This window comes from Manis pentadactyla, chromosome 8 (assembly GCF_030020395.1).
Source record: "Manis pentadactyla isolate mManPen7 chromosome 8, mManPen7.hap1, whole genome shotgun sequence".
NCBI lineage: Eukaryota > Metazoa > Chordata > Mammalia > Pholidota > Manidae > Manis > Manis pentadactyla.
This window is the reverse complement of record NC_080026.1, coordinates 37,475,688-37,492,897: the sequence shown is the minus strand read 5'-3', so window position 1 is coordinate 37,492,897 and position 17,210 is coordinate 37,475,688. Positions and strand designations below refer to the sequence as shown.

At 44.4% G+C, this 17,210-nt stretch overlaps 1 protein-coding gene across 14 annotated transcripts in view; it reads right to left on the bottom strand.

The window, feature by feature from the left end:
- The window catches only part of NCKAP5 (NCK associated protein 5), a 1,007,163-nt gene that overhangs the window by 33,857 nt on the left and 956,096 nt on the right, over positions 1–17,210 (bottom strand). Inside the window, exon 19 of one of the 14 annotated variants that reach the window (XM_057505675.1) lies at positions 15,032–15,164. The exons of the other annotated variants lie outside the window; for them this stretch is intronic. Within the exon in view, the coding sequence (XP_057361658.1) occupies positions 15,032–15,164 (133 nt within the window). The remainder of the gene's footprint in view (positions 1–15,031; positions 15,165–17,210) is intronic. 14 annotated transcript variants of the gene reach the window in all.

The window sequence follows — 17,210 nt, the reverse complement described above, 5'->3', positions numbered from 1 at the left end:
TAAGCTCTGCCTCCCCCTACCTTCTTTAAAAACTCGCTGCCTGTCTACTTTCGTGTCACTTCCCGGGCCTAACGTCGCCCAGGGGCATTCAAATAAATTACCTGGCCCTTTGTTGCCTCTCGTTGCTTGCTTATTTCTGGTTGGAATTTATCTTACAAAAGGTATAGTGGGTGCCCTGTAAAGGTGGAACACTTCCCAATCCCAAAATCATTATCAAGTTTCTTTTTAAAAGTAATGCTCAGCAGCACAGCACATTTTAGCAGTTGATTCAAAAAATGAAAAAAAGTAAAAGTATAATTTGACATAGTTAGTTGTAAATCCAGGAATATTATCCAGGCTAAATGCCCTTTCACTCTGGGACCAAGGAATTAACCTCATTTTACTTTTTCTACTTCAACAAATGCAGAACTTAAAGCGCTGTTTTAGCCCATAATTTTGCTCATCTTATGATCCCACTGGCATTATACTAATAACATTTGAAATTTAACTGTGTCATGTGTGTGAACTTTGCACTTGAAGGAGAACTAAAGAGACATTTTATGGCACTGAAATGATAATATTTTAAAAACGTTTTCACTTTTGAGAAAGGGACCAGAAATTCTAGTTCATTTATGCTTTGTTCTGAAAATCCAGCTCAAGTTTTAGTGAAGAGAGTGACTTATTTCAGGACCAATGCCTTTCATTCATTTGACACATATTTATTAGGTGCCTGTGTGTCAGGCACTGTTCTAGGCACTGGTGATATAACAGCGAACAAAAGAAAACATTCAGCCCTTGTGTTGTTTAAATGTCTAGAAACATGTGAAGGTTGCTCAATAATAAGGATAGAACAAAGGTGAGTCCAGGAGGTCCTAGAATAAGGGCTCCCTCTCCCATTTTGTGCTTTCCTTTCTTTCTGAAAACCTCCCCCATTACTCTATTTTAGGTGCAAGAAAGGTGTCTGGATCAGTCACCTTCTAGGTCTCTGCCACTGCTCCACACCAGAACTATACCTCACTGAGACTTTCTTGGTAAATTAATTTATAATAATAATAATAACCGGCATTGGAAGAGCAACTTTCAAGGATGCATACTGCATACACTGTTTCATTAAAATCCTGCAACTAGGCAGTATTACTGTCATTTGATGGATGAGAAACCGAGGCTCAGAGAAGCTCAGTGATACTACACATTAAGGATATTCATTCAAGTTTTTCTGACTCCAAAGCTTTCACAAATATTTTCCAGTATATCCGGTTGACCTCTGCATTCATTCATGCATGCATGCATTCATTCCTTCATTCACTATTTCAGCAAATGATGAGTTAGATATTAAAGAGAATCTGGATTTCATATTGTTTCCTTGAGTGTATGCTGAATCTTGTCTTTATTTGCAATCCATGAGTAACCATATTTTCCCCAGCTATGTAATACTGTGCAACCCAAATGACACAAAGACCCTTGTTTCCTCTTCCCTCACAAGGGTATATTATAGAAAAACTCGATTAAAAAGTTTTAGCTTAGAGTTCTGATTTGTAAAGGTTATCCCCCTATTTACCTACCAATGGGAGAATCCATGCAGAGTCTTAAGAAGGCTAGGATAAAGGAGATTCATTCATTCATTCGTCAACTAAAATATCTATTGAGTGCCAGGAATTATGAGACTATGGCATTCAAACAAACACACACAAATCCCTATCTTCATGTCACATTCCAGTGATAGTGAAGGTAGAAAGATAACTTGTAGATTCTCTTCCAACACAAAAGCTCTACCTAGGTTACTAGAAATGGGGAAATGAAGCAGAAAGAGAGGCAAGCTTTTTGTTTATTGTTTTTTGGCAAAGGCTGCAGGATAGATTCCAGTTTAAGGGCAGGTCCTGGTACCATCACTTATAAATCCAAGCCTTTTCATCATCTGTGATCTCTGCCAGTCCTCTGCTCACCTCTCAAATATACTGGCACACAGAGATCACCACCACTGCCAGTTGGCACCACCTTTATATTACAAATTACTCTCATAATACTCTATAATCTTCTGTTCTGCTAACTGCCTCTGGGGGAAGACCAGCGAGTCACTGCCCTCTTCTGACCCTCTCTTTACCCCCAGGAAATATTTTCTTTTCCTTTATACCCACTCCGGCTTGATTCTTCATGGCTCACCCCAGAAGCCCCTTCAGGAAGACACCCAGACTACCTTAATCCTTTTGCTGGGGATCTGCTGGCAACTGTCAGCAACATTCATTCAGCATTCAATAAGCCCTTCGACAAACTTCCAATAAGCCGTAGCCATGTACTAGAGATTCGGTGTAAAAGGTCACAATTACTGCCACTAAAAAACAAGAATGGGAGGCAGATGAGGATAATAGCAATTTGATGGTCTAGGTAAGACCAGGGCACTGTAGGATCACAGAGGAGGGACATAAGCCTAGACCTAGAGTTCTGACTTTGAAATGATCTACTCAATTTGAAACAGGGACCTAAGTCTTCATTTGCCACAGGGAGGTGAGACCCTATGATAGTATATGATGTGAAGTCACAGAGAAGGAATGAGGAGAGGACAAGCAGGTGTGGGTATGGGCACCAGACTTTTGGGCACTTAACATGCTGCTGGTGCTGTGAGGGGCTTTTTAAACACTGAAGTGTAATTGACACCCCCTATCCTATTAGTTTCAGGTACATCATCATGATTTGATATATTTATATATTATAAAACGACCTCCAGGGTAAGTCTAGTCACCATCTGTCACCATATAAAGTTATTACAATATTATTGACTATATTCCTATGCTGTACATTTTCTCTCATGACTTACTTATTTTATAATTGCAAGTTTATACCTCTTAATCCCCTTCACCTATTCTGCCTGTCTCCCAGTCTCTCCCCATTCTGGTAACCAACATGTTGTTTCTTGTATTTATGAGTTGTTTTGCTTTTTAAATTCCATATACAAGTGAAATCATACCGTATTTGTCTTTCTCTGACTTACTTCACTTAGCATAATGCCCTTTCTTTCTACTCATGTTGTCACAAAAGGCAAGAGTTCATTCTTTTTTATGGCTGAGTACTATTCCACTGTGTGTGTGTGTGTGTGTGTGTGTGTGTGTGTGTGTGTGTGTGTGTGTGTGTGTATCTGTCTATCTTTCTGTCTATATCTCCCACATCTTTATCCATTCAGCTTTTGATGGATACTTAGGTTATTTCCATATCTTGGCATTGTAAACAATACTGCATGAACATAGAGGTGCAGATATGTCGTTTCTAACTTCCTCTCTTTACAACTATGTTGTAAGTTCTGTGTGGGCAGGACCAGGTATCATGCTTCCCCCCTGCCCCCCTAGTGCTTAACTTGGTGCTGATTCATGATGAGTCCCCACCCAAGTAAAAACTGAGTTTCTGTAATCATGACCCAAGGAGAGGTTTCACTCGGCCTAAATGGCCTAAGATCCTTCTCTTGCTCACTTAACTGCCTTTCCTTGGATATCTTCAGGCCTGCAATACAAGTCCTCCAGAATCAGTCAGTACTCAGAAGGGCAGCACAGTTTACGAGCCACCCAGAGGACCCTTGGCAACAAAGGGCCTTCCTTTACCTGAACATGGTCCTAGGATCTTGTTCTTTAATTAGGGCTGATGATGGACACGGAAAACTCCCACATGTGGAGAGGATAGGCTCAAACTAGCTAGTTAAACCACTGCAGTGGGAGAACCTGGGATCTTTTCATTTTACCCAGTTACCAAATTGCCTCCTTCACAGATGGTCATGAAAAAAATTGACTGATCTTCCCTTTTCTAAATTATCTGTTTAAATAAAGCCAACTTGGGACAACTGGATAGACAAATTTAGAAAAAAGTTGGATCTATATGTGAGGCCAAAAATACCCATACCCAAACTATATGGCTATTGGAAGAAACATGAGTTTTGTTTTTTATTTGTTTTTTTTTTAATAACTTTGAAGTGGGGAAGGGTTTGTCATAGAACAAAAGATCAATGAATTTAACCATATGAAAATAAAATCATCTACACTGCAAAAAACACCAGAAGTGGTGTGTCACAAGTAAATGAAAAACTGGGAATATTTGCAAAATGTATCACAAACAAAGGCTTAATCTCCCTAAATTTTAAAAAGCTCTTAGAAATTGATGAAAAGGACTAAAACCCAATAGAAAATTGGGCAAAAGTCACTAACAGATGATTCACAGAGACAGAAACACAGATGATATTTAAATAGATTTAAACAAGAGTTCTCGACCTCACTATTATAATTCAAACCACACCAAATTCAAACCACACTGGAAAATCATTTCTCCTATGTTAGATTAGCTAAACATAAAGGTTTGACCTTAAATTTGTTGGTGAGGACCAGGCACGTCAATCACCACAGGTGGATGTGGAAACGGTACAACTCCTTGGAAGATACATTCACTTTTGCTCAGCAGTCCAATTCTGGGAATCTAACCCATAGAGGACTAGTTAAATTAATTATGACATAGCCACACAACATAATTGTGAAAAAGAATGAGGAGAACTTTTGTATACTGATATGGAATGATCTCCATGATATACTGTTAAGTGGAAGAAAAACAACAGAACCCGATGTGGAACAGTGTATATAGTGTGCTTCCTTTTGTACATGGAATACTCATTTGTATTTGCTTGATCTGCAAAGAGAATAAAAATGGTTATCCTGTATGCAGCTGTGGGCACAGAGGCAGGGGAGAGACTGCTGTGATCGCAATAATAAAACCAAATTCTGAAGAATGATAACCTGAGTGATCTTTGAGAACCTCCCCAATAGGACAGACTGTTGAAAACTGAAGCTTGAGGCCTGATGTCCCAGTCACTACAGCATCTGGTCACAGTGCTCCGCCCCCAGGCCTGGGGGCACCAGGAAGACATCTAGCTCAACGCAGGCCAAAACTGGGAAGGAAGGTACTTGCTCAAGATCATTAAGTAAGTTACGGTCCAAGAAGACACCTTATCACCTCAGGCTGGGTAGCTGAGCCCTTCTTCACCTCTCCAAGATTTTGTGGACCCTGTGGGGCAAACAGCAAGGTTGGCACAGCTTCAGGACTTCCCTAAGAACACTGATCCTATAGCCTTTCCTTCCACAGAATTCTTATCAAACTCAGGGAGATACCTGGAGTTTCTGGGGGAGGGATCATCCCAGGTTGAAAAGGGTAGAAGTGATATTATAGCACAGGATAGCCAAACAAACCAAGGAAAAGGGGAGGTTTAAAAAAAGTGGGAAAGATGGAAGTGGAAGAAAATGCTGCTTAGTAGGCTTCTAGGGGTTCAGAAGCAGAGAAGCAAGCTGACTGGAGGAAGCTGGGCATCAGCCACCGATCTGTGCTACATAAGATCGAGAGCCAGCATGGCAAGGATGCTGTCTCCTTTTCCAATTCCTTAAACAGTGCACTGGTTTATTCATTCATAATACAATTCCTGGTCCAATTAAAAATGGGACTTTCCCCTACCTGATCTAGTCTCACCGTATTTCTGGCTCCCAAGAAATCGAATCTGAAAGCAAGAATGCAGAGTGATAGCTTGGGCTATTGCTACTTACTGGGAAAACAACTGACAAGGAAGGAGAGTGCTGCTGGCGAGGCTGGTTTCTGAGAAGTTTAAATCTGTTCTTTCTCACTTAGACTGAATTTTAACAACAGATACAGACAGTATGATATTTCCCCTAATGAAACTGTTTAACCCTGGCTAATTTAGGAGAGCAGTTTACCTTTCTGAGGCTTTTGCTTCACATTATTTTGGCCCACAGTTTGCAAGGCCCCTGTGATGCCCTCTCTTCCTCTGATATCCTTAACCTTCAATTCCGGGAATTGTGCATCAACACATTTAACATAATACTGCTTCTATTTATTTAGCATTCTGTAGGCTGGAAGCTCTGTCACGTTTATTGTCATATCTGAACTACTCCATGAGAGGAAAGCAAGGTGGGGCAGGTGGGGTTGAGGCTCAGAGAGATTACTATACATCCAGGATCACAAAGTGTATCTTTAGAGTCAGGACTAGAACCCAGGTGTCCTAACTCCCAACTCTGGGCACATCCAGCACATCCAACCAAAGAGCCTTCACTTTTGGTCCCTTAAGTTCTGAGAGGTTCAAAGAGAGCAGCCTGTCCTGTGATTCACTGCATGATGGTTGTGATGTTTTTCTTGTCAAAACTCCTGGCTGCTGGCTAGGAAGGAACCCTGTTTTTTCCTGAGCTCATCTGCTTGGTTGTACAGTTTGTGTATGTTTGCAGGTATTTTGGCTGGTTGGGGAGGGGCAGCTGGGATGGGAAAATGTTAGAAATGTATCTTTCTGTATCTTGGAAGTCTGAGAACCAAGCACTCTAAGTAACTGGAATATATCCCTTACTTCCACACCTCAAATATTTGCACATTGCATTCTCATTTTACACTGTAATCATTACTTCCAGAAAGATTTTTTCTGATATTGAGCCTTTCCTTTTCTCTACTTTGCTCATTTCTTTAACAGAGCTCCTTCAACTGACCCCAGCATCTTTGTTCCTGAGATTTGTGTTCATCTTCCATTCTTAACCATTCAGTGGGAACAGTCTGGCAAGGAGCCCTTTCCAAATGTCATTATGTGCTTTTCAGCCAAATATGAAACTCTAAGGTCCCCAAGGAAACCCAAACACCTGTTGATGGTTTTTCCTTCATTTTTCATCAAATTGCAATTTTCCTACTTCACTAGAGCAGTGTGAGGATTAACTGCCCTTGGGCTGCTTTCACATCTGTAAAGGATTTCTGCCTCATCAGGGCACATGTTCTCTTAAAGAGACAGAAATGAAATACTAATAAGAGACTTAATGAGTAGCAGCCTCAAATAATCTGTGCCCTGCACTGCTGCTTCACGCGATCTGTGTCTTCCTGACATCCTCTGACAAAGGCGCCAGGAACAGGTTTAACAGCCAAGTGTGAAAGGTCCAGACAGGAGCCTGAACTTCCCTCTCCAAGCCCCTTGGAGGACGTGCATCTGAACCAGCTGATTAGGTGGCTGGGCTGGGCCTAGGGCGTCTGCTGGGCAGGCAGGGGAATTTGGCTGCTTTCATATTTTTGCACAAGTATTTGCCAACTTGTCCGTCCCAAAGAACATTTCAGATGCCTAAGGGCTGTGCTTCTCTTGGCTACTTCTTGGTCCTGGTGACATTTTGTGCAGAATAACCCTTTGTTGTTGAGGACCATCCTGTGCATACAGGGTGTGCAGCAGCAGCCGTGGGCACTACATACCAGAGAGTAGTCCCCCACCTCTAAGTTGTAGCAACTCAAAATGTTTCCAGATATTGTTCAGTGTCCCCGGGGGAGGGTATGATCATCCTGGGTGAGAGCCGCTGGGACAGATGATCCAGTGTGAACACTCACGGTGTTACTCGGATTACGGGTCATGTCCATGTTTGTCACCCTCAAACATGCTCATGGGACTCTTAGATACCTACCAAGTCACACGTCATTCTGCTATCACTGCATGAGGCTGAGGGGACATACACATTTCATAAATGAACCATAATCCAATTCACTGCATATTTATTTAGTTTTAGATTCACTGCCTAGCCTTCTTTCAGCCCCAGCAGTCCAAGGTTGCTAATGTACACAGCATCAAATGCCATTTTCTCCTCCCCAATACGCCACAACCACCAGAGATTTGTTTTTTACTTTGAAATGTTACTTTGCAAGCTCTTGTTCAAATGTTTCTGCTACAACATGTTTGAACTCAAAGAGGGTAGCACTGGGGGAGCTGTGGTAATGGCAGGTGGGAAAACGTCCCTCAAAGAGTGACAAACTCCAGGGGGGCATCTCTTCCCTCCATAATGTCTCATTAGGGTCCCCAGACTTGGCCTCCAGCTCCTCTGTATCCCGCAGTCCAATTTAATTGAGCGACGGCCTTGCCACAGCACACTGCTCTTTCGACAGGAGGGTTAAACTCATTCTGTCCGTCATGACATTTGCTTTTTTAAGGGCCTCACAACATGCAGCTTAAATAATTAAATGCAGGTCACAGTGCAGCCTCCCTTTGCAAGCCTGGTGGAGGGCATGGTTCTTTCTGATGGTTACCTTTTTGACCATGTGATTTCTAGAAACTAGAAGGGGTTTTTGTTTGTCTTGTTTTATTGTTGTACATGACGCATCTCCCCACTAAAACCCCCAAACCTTGGCAGAGTGCAAGTCCAATCTGAACAGCTGAAAGGGTCGTGGGCTTTCTGACAGTGGGTAAGTGGTGACAAAGAGAAACTTGAGACCCTGCTTCCTGGAAAGGTCTCAGAGCAACCTGCCTGTCATGGTTGGTACTTCCCCAGTCATCCAGGAAAGTATCCCCTGTGTTTAACTGCACGTGTCCATTCAACTCAAGTTGGGATGGGCAAAAAATAAAGCAAATCTTTAGAATGACCTATAGAAGTTCCAGGAAGGACTAAAGATAGCCCTTAGCTGTAGTGACCATTTTAAACAATAGATTTCTCCAGGGGAACCTGGAATGATTATAATGAATTTGGATTTAGTTTAACCAAATGCTGATTTTGCACATTATAGAGATTTGTCATCTTTAAGTCATGTGCCACGTGAGTGCTTTAAAATAGATGCAACTTTGTGTGAATTCTCTATAAAATGGCACAATCTGATTGCTCTATTAATAGCTTAAGTCCTTGGCCTTGGGAAGGCAGGGTGGCAGCATTTTTAAAATTCATCATCTCTGCATAATTAGTTGTGAATCTCTACATATTCAAGCTGAGGCATTAACCAGGAACTGGAGCTGCTATCCTTCAGTGTCCCTGTTAATAGTGTTCTGCAGTCATCATTTCCTTGTGTTTTTCTAATTACTGCAAAACCAATTGTTTTTAACTCAACCACCCTGGCTTTCTGTAATTTGTTGAATGTAATCACCTTCAAATGAAGAAAATGCACTTCTTGTTTGGGAAATTGGGGCTTGATTAGATGAGTATTATCAGGTGGGAGTGGGACCCTGGTTCCAAAGCTTTGATTATTTGACATAATAGTTGTACTTTAAGGGTATGGGACTCCTGAAAGTGAGCTTAAGAGTATGGGATCTGCAGACCCATGAGGGCTTTTAATTGGAAAAGTAAATTTATGAAAACTAAAAAGAAATAGGAATTCTGGTTCCTTGCTTTGAGGAGTCAATGGTATGGCCTTAGGCAGTAGAATGCAACTGTTTAGAGTAATTGATTATCCCTTCTCTCAGGTGATGTTTTAAGTCTGTACATTTGATTAGAAGCATCTAGGGAGCAGGACTACGTCACTATCCTGCCCCCAACTCTCAGTGTCCAGCATAAACCAAAAAACTAGGTTAGAGGCCAACTCTCTTCTTTGCTTTTATTCCTTTTGCCAATGTTGTTTATCTACTAGACAGTTCAACTTGGAGATTTCCAGAGAACAAGCATTGGAAGAGCAAAGTTTCTCAACCCTAAGTTGTCTGTTTCCAGATCGCAAGGGTTATGATGCTTTTTCATCAATAAGAGTGACTCTCTGCGAGTATAACTGCCTAATTGGGAGAGATTATGAAAATTCAGCCAGGGGCCATGGGACCATTTAAAACAAAACAAAATGAAACAGAGAATTCTGATATGTCTCCAACAACCCCCATGAAGACTCATCGCTGAGGAGTAAAAAGCTGAAATTCCACATCCTTGAGAAAAATTGGAAAAATGGATTCATTGCTTTCTTGAGCAGAGCCCCCAGAGAAGGGGAAATGTCCTTATTCAAGGACAGTTCTCTGTAGGTAGCTGCTCAGGGTCCTTCTTTCTCTGGAGAAGGAAAGGCCCAAATACATGAGAAGCTAATGAAGGCCTTCATTAGTCCTGTGAGTTAGCTGTGTTTTTACTGAACACTTACAAAGTTGTTTAACATTTGCAAAATAGGTATGATGTGCTAAATGCAGACTGTGAATGAGAAGTGATCGTGGCATGAAGGACAGATCTGAACATGAAAATAGGTAAGTATAATCTCATGTGGCAAGTGACAGAAATAAATACAGGGCATCCCAGGAGAACAGATGGCAGAGTACCTTGGGCATGGCTGATGGAGGACCATCCAGGAAGTCTTCCTGGAAAGACAAAAGTCTAGACTGAATCTTAAAGACTGAGTAGGAGTTACATGAAGGTTAGAGAAAAAGGGTGTTGCTATTAAAGCCACTCCAGGAAGTGAGGTCACAGGGCAAAGCACCCTAACAGCATCGTGTATTCAGGAAGGAACGAGCAACTTGATGATGCATGGTTTGAGACGGGAGATGGAAAAAGATGAAGTCAGAAAGGCGAGGCCAAGGTGGGCTTTGTGACCCTTGAGAAAAGGAGGAGGTTGGCTTTTGTTGGTGTGAAGTGGAGAGTCCTTGAAGAGATTTAAGCAAAGAAACAACATGATGGGACTTGCACTTTGGTGGCAGCACAGACAATGCATTTGAGGGGGATGGGACTGGCAGGGGGTTGACTAGGACAAGGGGCAAAGGGAGGCAGTGGGGCTGTGGGGACCAGATGAATGTGCTAGAGGGGCCCGTACAAGAGCTCAGGAGGGCAGATGTGACAAGCATCCGGGAGGGGATCCAGCAGGACCTCAGCACTGCCAGAACGTGGAAGGGGGAGGGAAGAGGCGAGGAAAACGCCTTGCTTCACAGACTGTGTTCCTAAAAGAATGGTCAGACCATGAGTTAAGACAGAACCTGGGAAGCAGAGATGTGTAGAGAGAAAAGGAGAGGTTTCAGTTTGGATTATTGCTCTTGAGGTACTTGGCAGGCTCTGTGATGGTGGTGAGCAGCTGGCAGATGAATGAGATGCTTGGGGAAAAGCCTGGCTGGAGGTTGCTACTTGACTTTTTATCAGCCAGGTCCAGTGGGTTCAGCCACGGTGAGACTCCCCTCCATCCCTTCTTCCCGAGATGGGGTTCATGGCTGCAGCTCACCGGGTCTTGCTCATGCTATGCCCTGTCCCTGGTTGATGCTGCCCCCTTCACTTTGCTGCCTTTCTCATGCCTTCTCGAGGCCCTGCCTGCAGGGAGGGGGCATGGATATCTGTTATGCCCAGCTTGGCAAATCAGAGTGGGAGCTCTGGAAACCAAGCCACAGAATTACTCTGTCTGGAACCTCACCGGCTGGGCTACCCACCCAGCTCCTAAATCCTGCTCCAAACCGCTGACTCTGTGCTAACAGCCTGGACTTTTAAACATATTTCAACATCAAGCTAGAGAAACCAACCTTGAAAGAAAAGACATGTATTTACTTAAGCGTTTTATGAGCCCACAGGCAGGGGTTTAGAAAGTAGGTCTCTTTTGCCACATTCAATGTGATTCAAAGAAGCAAGTGGGCATAAGAAACCAGGGAACTTGGGGTCCCAGTCTCTGTGTTTAAAAGGGAGGCCGCAGGCATGCTGTGACCGGCAGGGTGAATGGCTAATGACTGGGCAGAGCCTGTGGCTGGCAGCAGGGGACCCAGAGGGAGGGGGGAGGGAGAGGTCCCCAAGTACCTTCCTAGCAGCCCTGCAGGGCACTGCCACTGCCCATGGACCTCCTCCACCTGAGGGAAATTTCAGAGATCCAGGGAGAGAAGGCATGCTTGAGAAAGGATACAGAGTGGGGGACCTGCAGAGTGGATAGGTTACAAAACCTTCTTACTTAAAGAGGGAACTAGGTGGCAGGAGGGGCGCAATCTCCTGTTCACAGGCCCATGTGATGAACGCAAAGCAAAATCGTGACATGAAGGGAGAAAAAATCTCTGCTATACATCTAGTGTGTTCCTGTTATTTTTTTCTATTTTCTTTTCAGATCAACATTCCAACATTTAAAAAGTTAATGATACTGCATTCACCCTAAATGTCCCTTTCTGGGGTTTGTAAAAGCCAGCACATGCCCCCAGCCACCCCAGTTGTGGCATATGCTTCCCCTTCCTGGCAGCACTGCCTTCAGCCAGGTGGGCAGTGTGACCAGGGCAAGCAGGTGACAGAGCCCTGGCAACAAGTCCACTTGTAAAGACAGAGGGCAGGCACCTGGCTAGAGGGAGGGGTCTTCTTGCTGGCTGTGTTCCTTCCAGTGTTACTCTGCTTAGCTATCAGCTTCTTACTCCAAGAAGCACCATTTGTCCAGAGCCCAAAGCAATAGAATAAAAGAAGTACCTTTTTTTAAGTAGGGATTTGCTCCAGTTGGAGGGAGTGAGATGAGCCAAGAGAGAGTAGAGAGAAAAAGGCGGAGCTGCACTTCATTTTGCAGAAGGGCAGGAAAAAAAGTGAAAGGAGCAAGTTCTGTTCACCAGGATCCCTAGCCATCACCAAACGTGTACTCTTCATCGCTCTGCCCAACTCACTGCCCCAAAGCAAGGGCATGTCTGAGCCCTAAAGTTAAGGCTCTGACAGAGTCAGGCAGGCATCTCATTTCCTTTCCCAGATGTTTTCGTTGCCTTACACCACCTCTCCTCCCCTCTCCCACCCATTTCTGCCCACCCCCCACCGGAACCCCAGGGCAGAGGGAGAAGCAGGACCACAGAATATGGGATTCCTGCCCTTGGCTCCTCAGACACCGCCCTCCCCAGCTCTCCTCCCTCCCTGCTTGCTCCTGCTCCATCTCCTGGGCTGGTTCTTCCTTTTCTCCCTGACCTCTAAACTTAGAGATGGGAGAGGAGGATTGAGGTCCTTCCTCTACCAGCACTCCTGGTCTCATCTGCACCCAGGGCTTCAAATGCCATCTGCATGCTGACACTCAATTTACCTCTCCAGGCATGGCCTTCCCTGCCCAACTGCAGACGCATGCAGTGCACGGCCTACCCAACTCTTCCCCTTCCTTCACGGGCATCTCAAACTTAGCATGTCCCCAATTAACTACCAATCCAGCTCCCCAAGCCCACCATCAACCCTCTCCACTTGAGTCAGCAGAATGCTGTCCATCCCTTCAGGACCCAAACCCTAGGCCACCCTGGCTCTGTCTTTTCTTTCACCCCACCTCCAATCTACCAGTGAACAGTGTTGCATATTTAATTTGGTCTGGAACTATACCATTCTTACTCCCTGTGTTGTATAAGTCACATGTGGCTATTAATATTTAAAATAAAGTTAGTTGAAATTTTAAAACAATAGAGAAAAAAGAAATGGCCCATGTGAGAACTCTTAGGAAAACCACAGCAAATTTTAAATTTAAAAATTTAGTTCCTTCCTCACATCAGCCACATTTCAGGTGTTGCGGGCCATGCAGGTGTGGCTGGCGGTTATGTGTTGGGCAACGTGGATCAGAAGGTTTCCATCACTGCAGAGTTCTGTCCACCAGCACTCTCCTTTCACTGCGACCACCCTGCTCCCAGCCACTAAGGTGGCTGGATAGCTAACAGCCTCTTAGCCTTCACGGCACAGCAGCCAGGGCGATCTTTTAAAATATCTCAGTTCGTGCTGCTCCTCTGCTCCAAAGGCTCCCAGGCACGTCTCAGAATGGAGGGCATGGCTCTGGCCCCCTTTCCTTACCTGACCTCATCTCTGCCTCGTTCCCTCTGCCACAGCCACGCTGGCCTCCCGCGGTTCCTGCCTCAGGGCGCTGGCTGTTCCTCTGCTCAGAATGGTCTTCCCCCAGATATTCTCTGCATTCACTCCTACTATTTGTTCAAATCTCTACTCAAACATCACCTGCTCCATGAGGTGCCCCTCACTTCCCCCAACTGTATCCTGCTTCCTTCTGTCTCTCTCACAGCACTTGTCTCCTCTCAACAAACTTACACAACAAACTCACACGCTTACTAGTTTATTATATCTCTTGTTTACTGTCTGGCAGGGATCTTTGTGCATTTACTCACTGCTGGAAAGCTGGTCCAGGCAGGCTTTCAATAAATGTTTATTAAATAAATGGAGTTTTAGAGCTGGGAGGGGCCTGGAAATCGTACTTGGATGGAGCAGTTGAGGGTCAATGGGGTGAGGTTATTCACTAGTGGACCCATGAGGCTTCTGAGCGAAGAACATGGACTAGGAGCCGGCTTGGCCCTAGGCATCTTCACTGGACAAGTGCATGATGAGGAATTCCCCTTCCCTTTTATCTGTCATAACCAGAGAGACATTAGTAACCACAGAGAACCAGTGGGGACAAGGGCCTAACTACAATGTCCAGGGTATTTGCTACTTCCCTTGTGGTAAGCCTTTGCATAATTCAACCATTGGTCCTGCTTCCCTGATGACTTGTGGAAAGCAAGGAACAATGTGGAGGCCCAGGCTAATGGCTATTCTTGCATGCCAATCTTACTCCAACATGTCACAAATGCCAAGTCTCTTGGAAAACTGGAAACACACAGTTGCTAGTTTTTCCCTAAAGTGACATCCCAATCTTGTTTCAGAAAAAGAAAGTCATGGTTTCATCATATAATTGCTAAATTAGCATTTTGAGGAAAAACTGGTTAGTATGAAAAGAATGATTCTCCACTGTGTAGTTAAAGTATTTCTGACAATCCAGAGTAGTTCAGGAGAAAAGCAGACCCTAGATCATACTTTTTGTGAGGGGTTCATCTGTCCTCTTGATCTGTAAGGAAATGCTACCTGAATATAAATATGTTTAAATGCTGTGGGGTGATGGTTTTCCTACTGCTAATTCTGACTTAAAAAAATAGAGAGAGAGGGAGAGTCAGCCTCATACCCAGACATGTTCCTAATGGCCTGGCTCACAAGTCTAGAGCTACACAGCACAATATGAGCAAAGAGCCTGGCAACTCCGTCCATCGCTCCACGGATGATTTGACCTGCCAAAGGATGTAATTAAGAACAAAGTTACTTCTAGAGTCATTCCTTCATTACTGAGATAATTCAACTGGAGACTTTTTGGGAGATGCCAGATTTGAAAATAAAATCCTTACAGACTGCACTACAATGTCATGAAGATTATACCAGAAAACAAATTGATGCACATAGACAATCTTCTGCACATACCAGAAAATTAGATCTCAGGAGAGATTTGGAGCCAAGATGTAGAATCAGGGGCGGGTGGGGGGAGGCAGAGCACAGCACAGGCACAGGCACAGGCACAGGCAGTGGCTTCCCCGAGACAGGGGAGCCTGAGGGTCCAGTGTGCTCGTGTGCGTTACCTTGTGTGGCGCTCTTCATGGCTGTTACTAACTTGCCCCTTCCAGCTCCAAAACCATTATTTTCACAGTCCAGGTCACTGTCACTATCACTGCCACCGCTGCCAGAGTACGCACACATTCTGGGTACCTTGTCCTAGATAGGTAACATGAGACTGTTACGATCACTCACGCAAATCAAAATGGAGCAGGATATCCTGTGAGGATGGGAAACAGCTCATATTTGGCTGTCGTGTGCCCAGAACACCATTCCCATGCCCGACCCCAGAACTACTCTGTTTTGTCCATCTTCTTGCCTCACGCAAAGCTTGTGCAGTCTGCCCAGTTACCAGGGCTGCAGAGACGGGCCATGATAATAAAGCCATTGGCCATACTCTGCCACTGTCCCAGGCAGAGGCAGTGCCTCACAGCATCCCTGCTTTGCATTTCCTACCCTTCTCTATGGGGTCTTACTTTCCTCAAGTGCTTTTTATGAGCTGCTGTTCCAAGATGAATGACTTATTTAACTGATCTCATCATTGGCTTTTGAGTATCAGAGAGAATGAAAAAAATCAACCTTGGTAACAAAAGAATAAATGCTTGCCTAATTTATAATCTTCTTCCAGCTCCTGAGAGGACAGGAGCCTTTAGGAAAGTATGCAATTGCTAATCTTTATAATCTTCAAATCTACTGGAAGTGCACGGGCTGTGGGACTCAGCTCCTCTCTTGCTCACATGCACATAAAACTTGACCTTCAAGGATGTCACTGGGGTGGCAATATTGCTGTGTCAGGCATTGCTGACAGGGATGGTAGTGCACCAATGGTTTCCCCCTTTATGCACAGAAGCAGAATATTGGTTCTAAGCAGTTCTGTGAACAGAAATGTAGTTCCTGTGTACAGAATTGGGCATTTGGGATCCCCTTATGTTTGCAGACTGCTCTGTTATGGCCTATTATTTCCCATTTATCCCAGACAGTTCAGGTCCAAGTATATGGGATGGTTCTATGGGAGTTAATTTGGTCAGAAATTATTTTAAAAAAAATATCTTAGGATGTAAACTCTCTCTGCTGGGGTTATAAATTTGAGCAGTGACTCATTTCCTTCATTCCTTCATTCATTTACAGATGCTTATTACTAGTACCTACTGCATGCCAAGTTCTGGGATGTACTTGGTTCTGCGAGAGTGGAGCGCCATACAAAAGACGCTGGCATTCCAGCAAGGATGATGCCCATGAAGGATGAGAAGTCTACTGGCTTTGGTTCCAGGGGGGCCCAGCATCCAGAGTTCTAGCAGGACCCAAGTAACACTGTAGGTATGATAAGACACATTTTTTTCATCCTTCCACTCAATAAACACTAAGGGGACTGGGCGCTGTGCTGGAGACCGGAAACAGAAAGCTAACTCGTGCTTCAGACGTTCCCTTCCTGATATTCAGGGTTCCAAGGTCCAAGGCACAGTGGTGACTCTTACTAGCCAGGGTGAGATTTTCCATGGACAGAGCTGGTGCAGGACAGTGAGGAAGGGAGCCCGAGAGAAGTGTGTGTGTTGATGGGTGTGTATGTTGGGCGACGGGTGCCCTGCCATCACCTGTAGAGGGAATCTCTCCTTCCTGGCCAGCAGTAATTCTTTTTTTATTTTTTAAAGTTTTTTGGAATTTCCTAAACCCTTTTGGTACTATCACCTCCTGTTGTTTCTGAACTATTTCCCCTCCAACTCTGGTTGTTTTTTTAGAAGTTTCTCAACTTCCCAGTTCCCAAAGCCAGGATGGAGTCCTTGGAGTAGTGCTTCTCAAAGTGTTTTCTGTGGACCAGCAGTGTTACCTGGGAATTTGTTAGAACTGCTTGGACCTCAACCCATCTACACCAACCTGGACGTGGGGTGCATGTGGGGTGCAGCAAGAGTCGTAGCCCCCAGCTGATTCTGATGCTCCCTGAAGTTTGGGAGCCACTGTTTTGGAGGAGTCCTACCATTTTTAGGTTTAAATTGAGGTGTGATAGAATACTGGCTGCTCCTTTGTCTCTTAGATCCCCATTCCATAGAGGCAGTCATGCTGGGTGTTAGACATGGGATTCAGACATCCCAGCTCCAAGGTAACCTTCCCTTGTCCCCTGAACTTGGTCCAGTACCTCTCTGGAGTTGGTGTCTCTGGGGTAAGTTGAGGCTGTGGGCCCAGAGGATCTCTTTCCTTACTTGTTCGTGG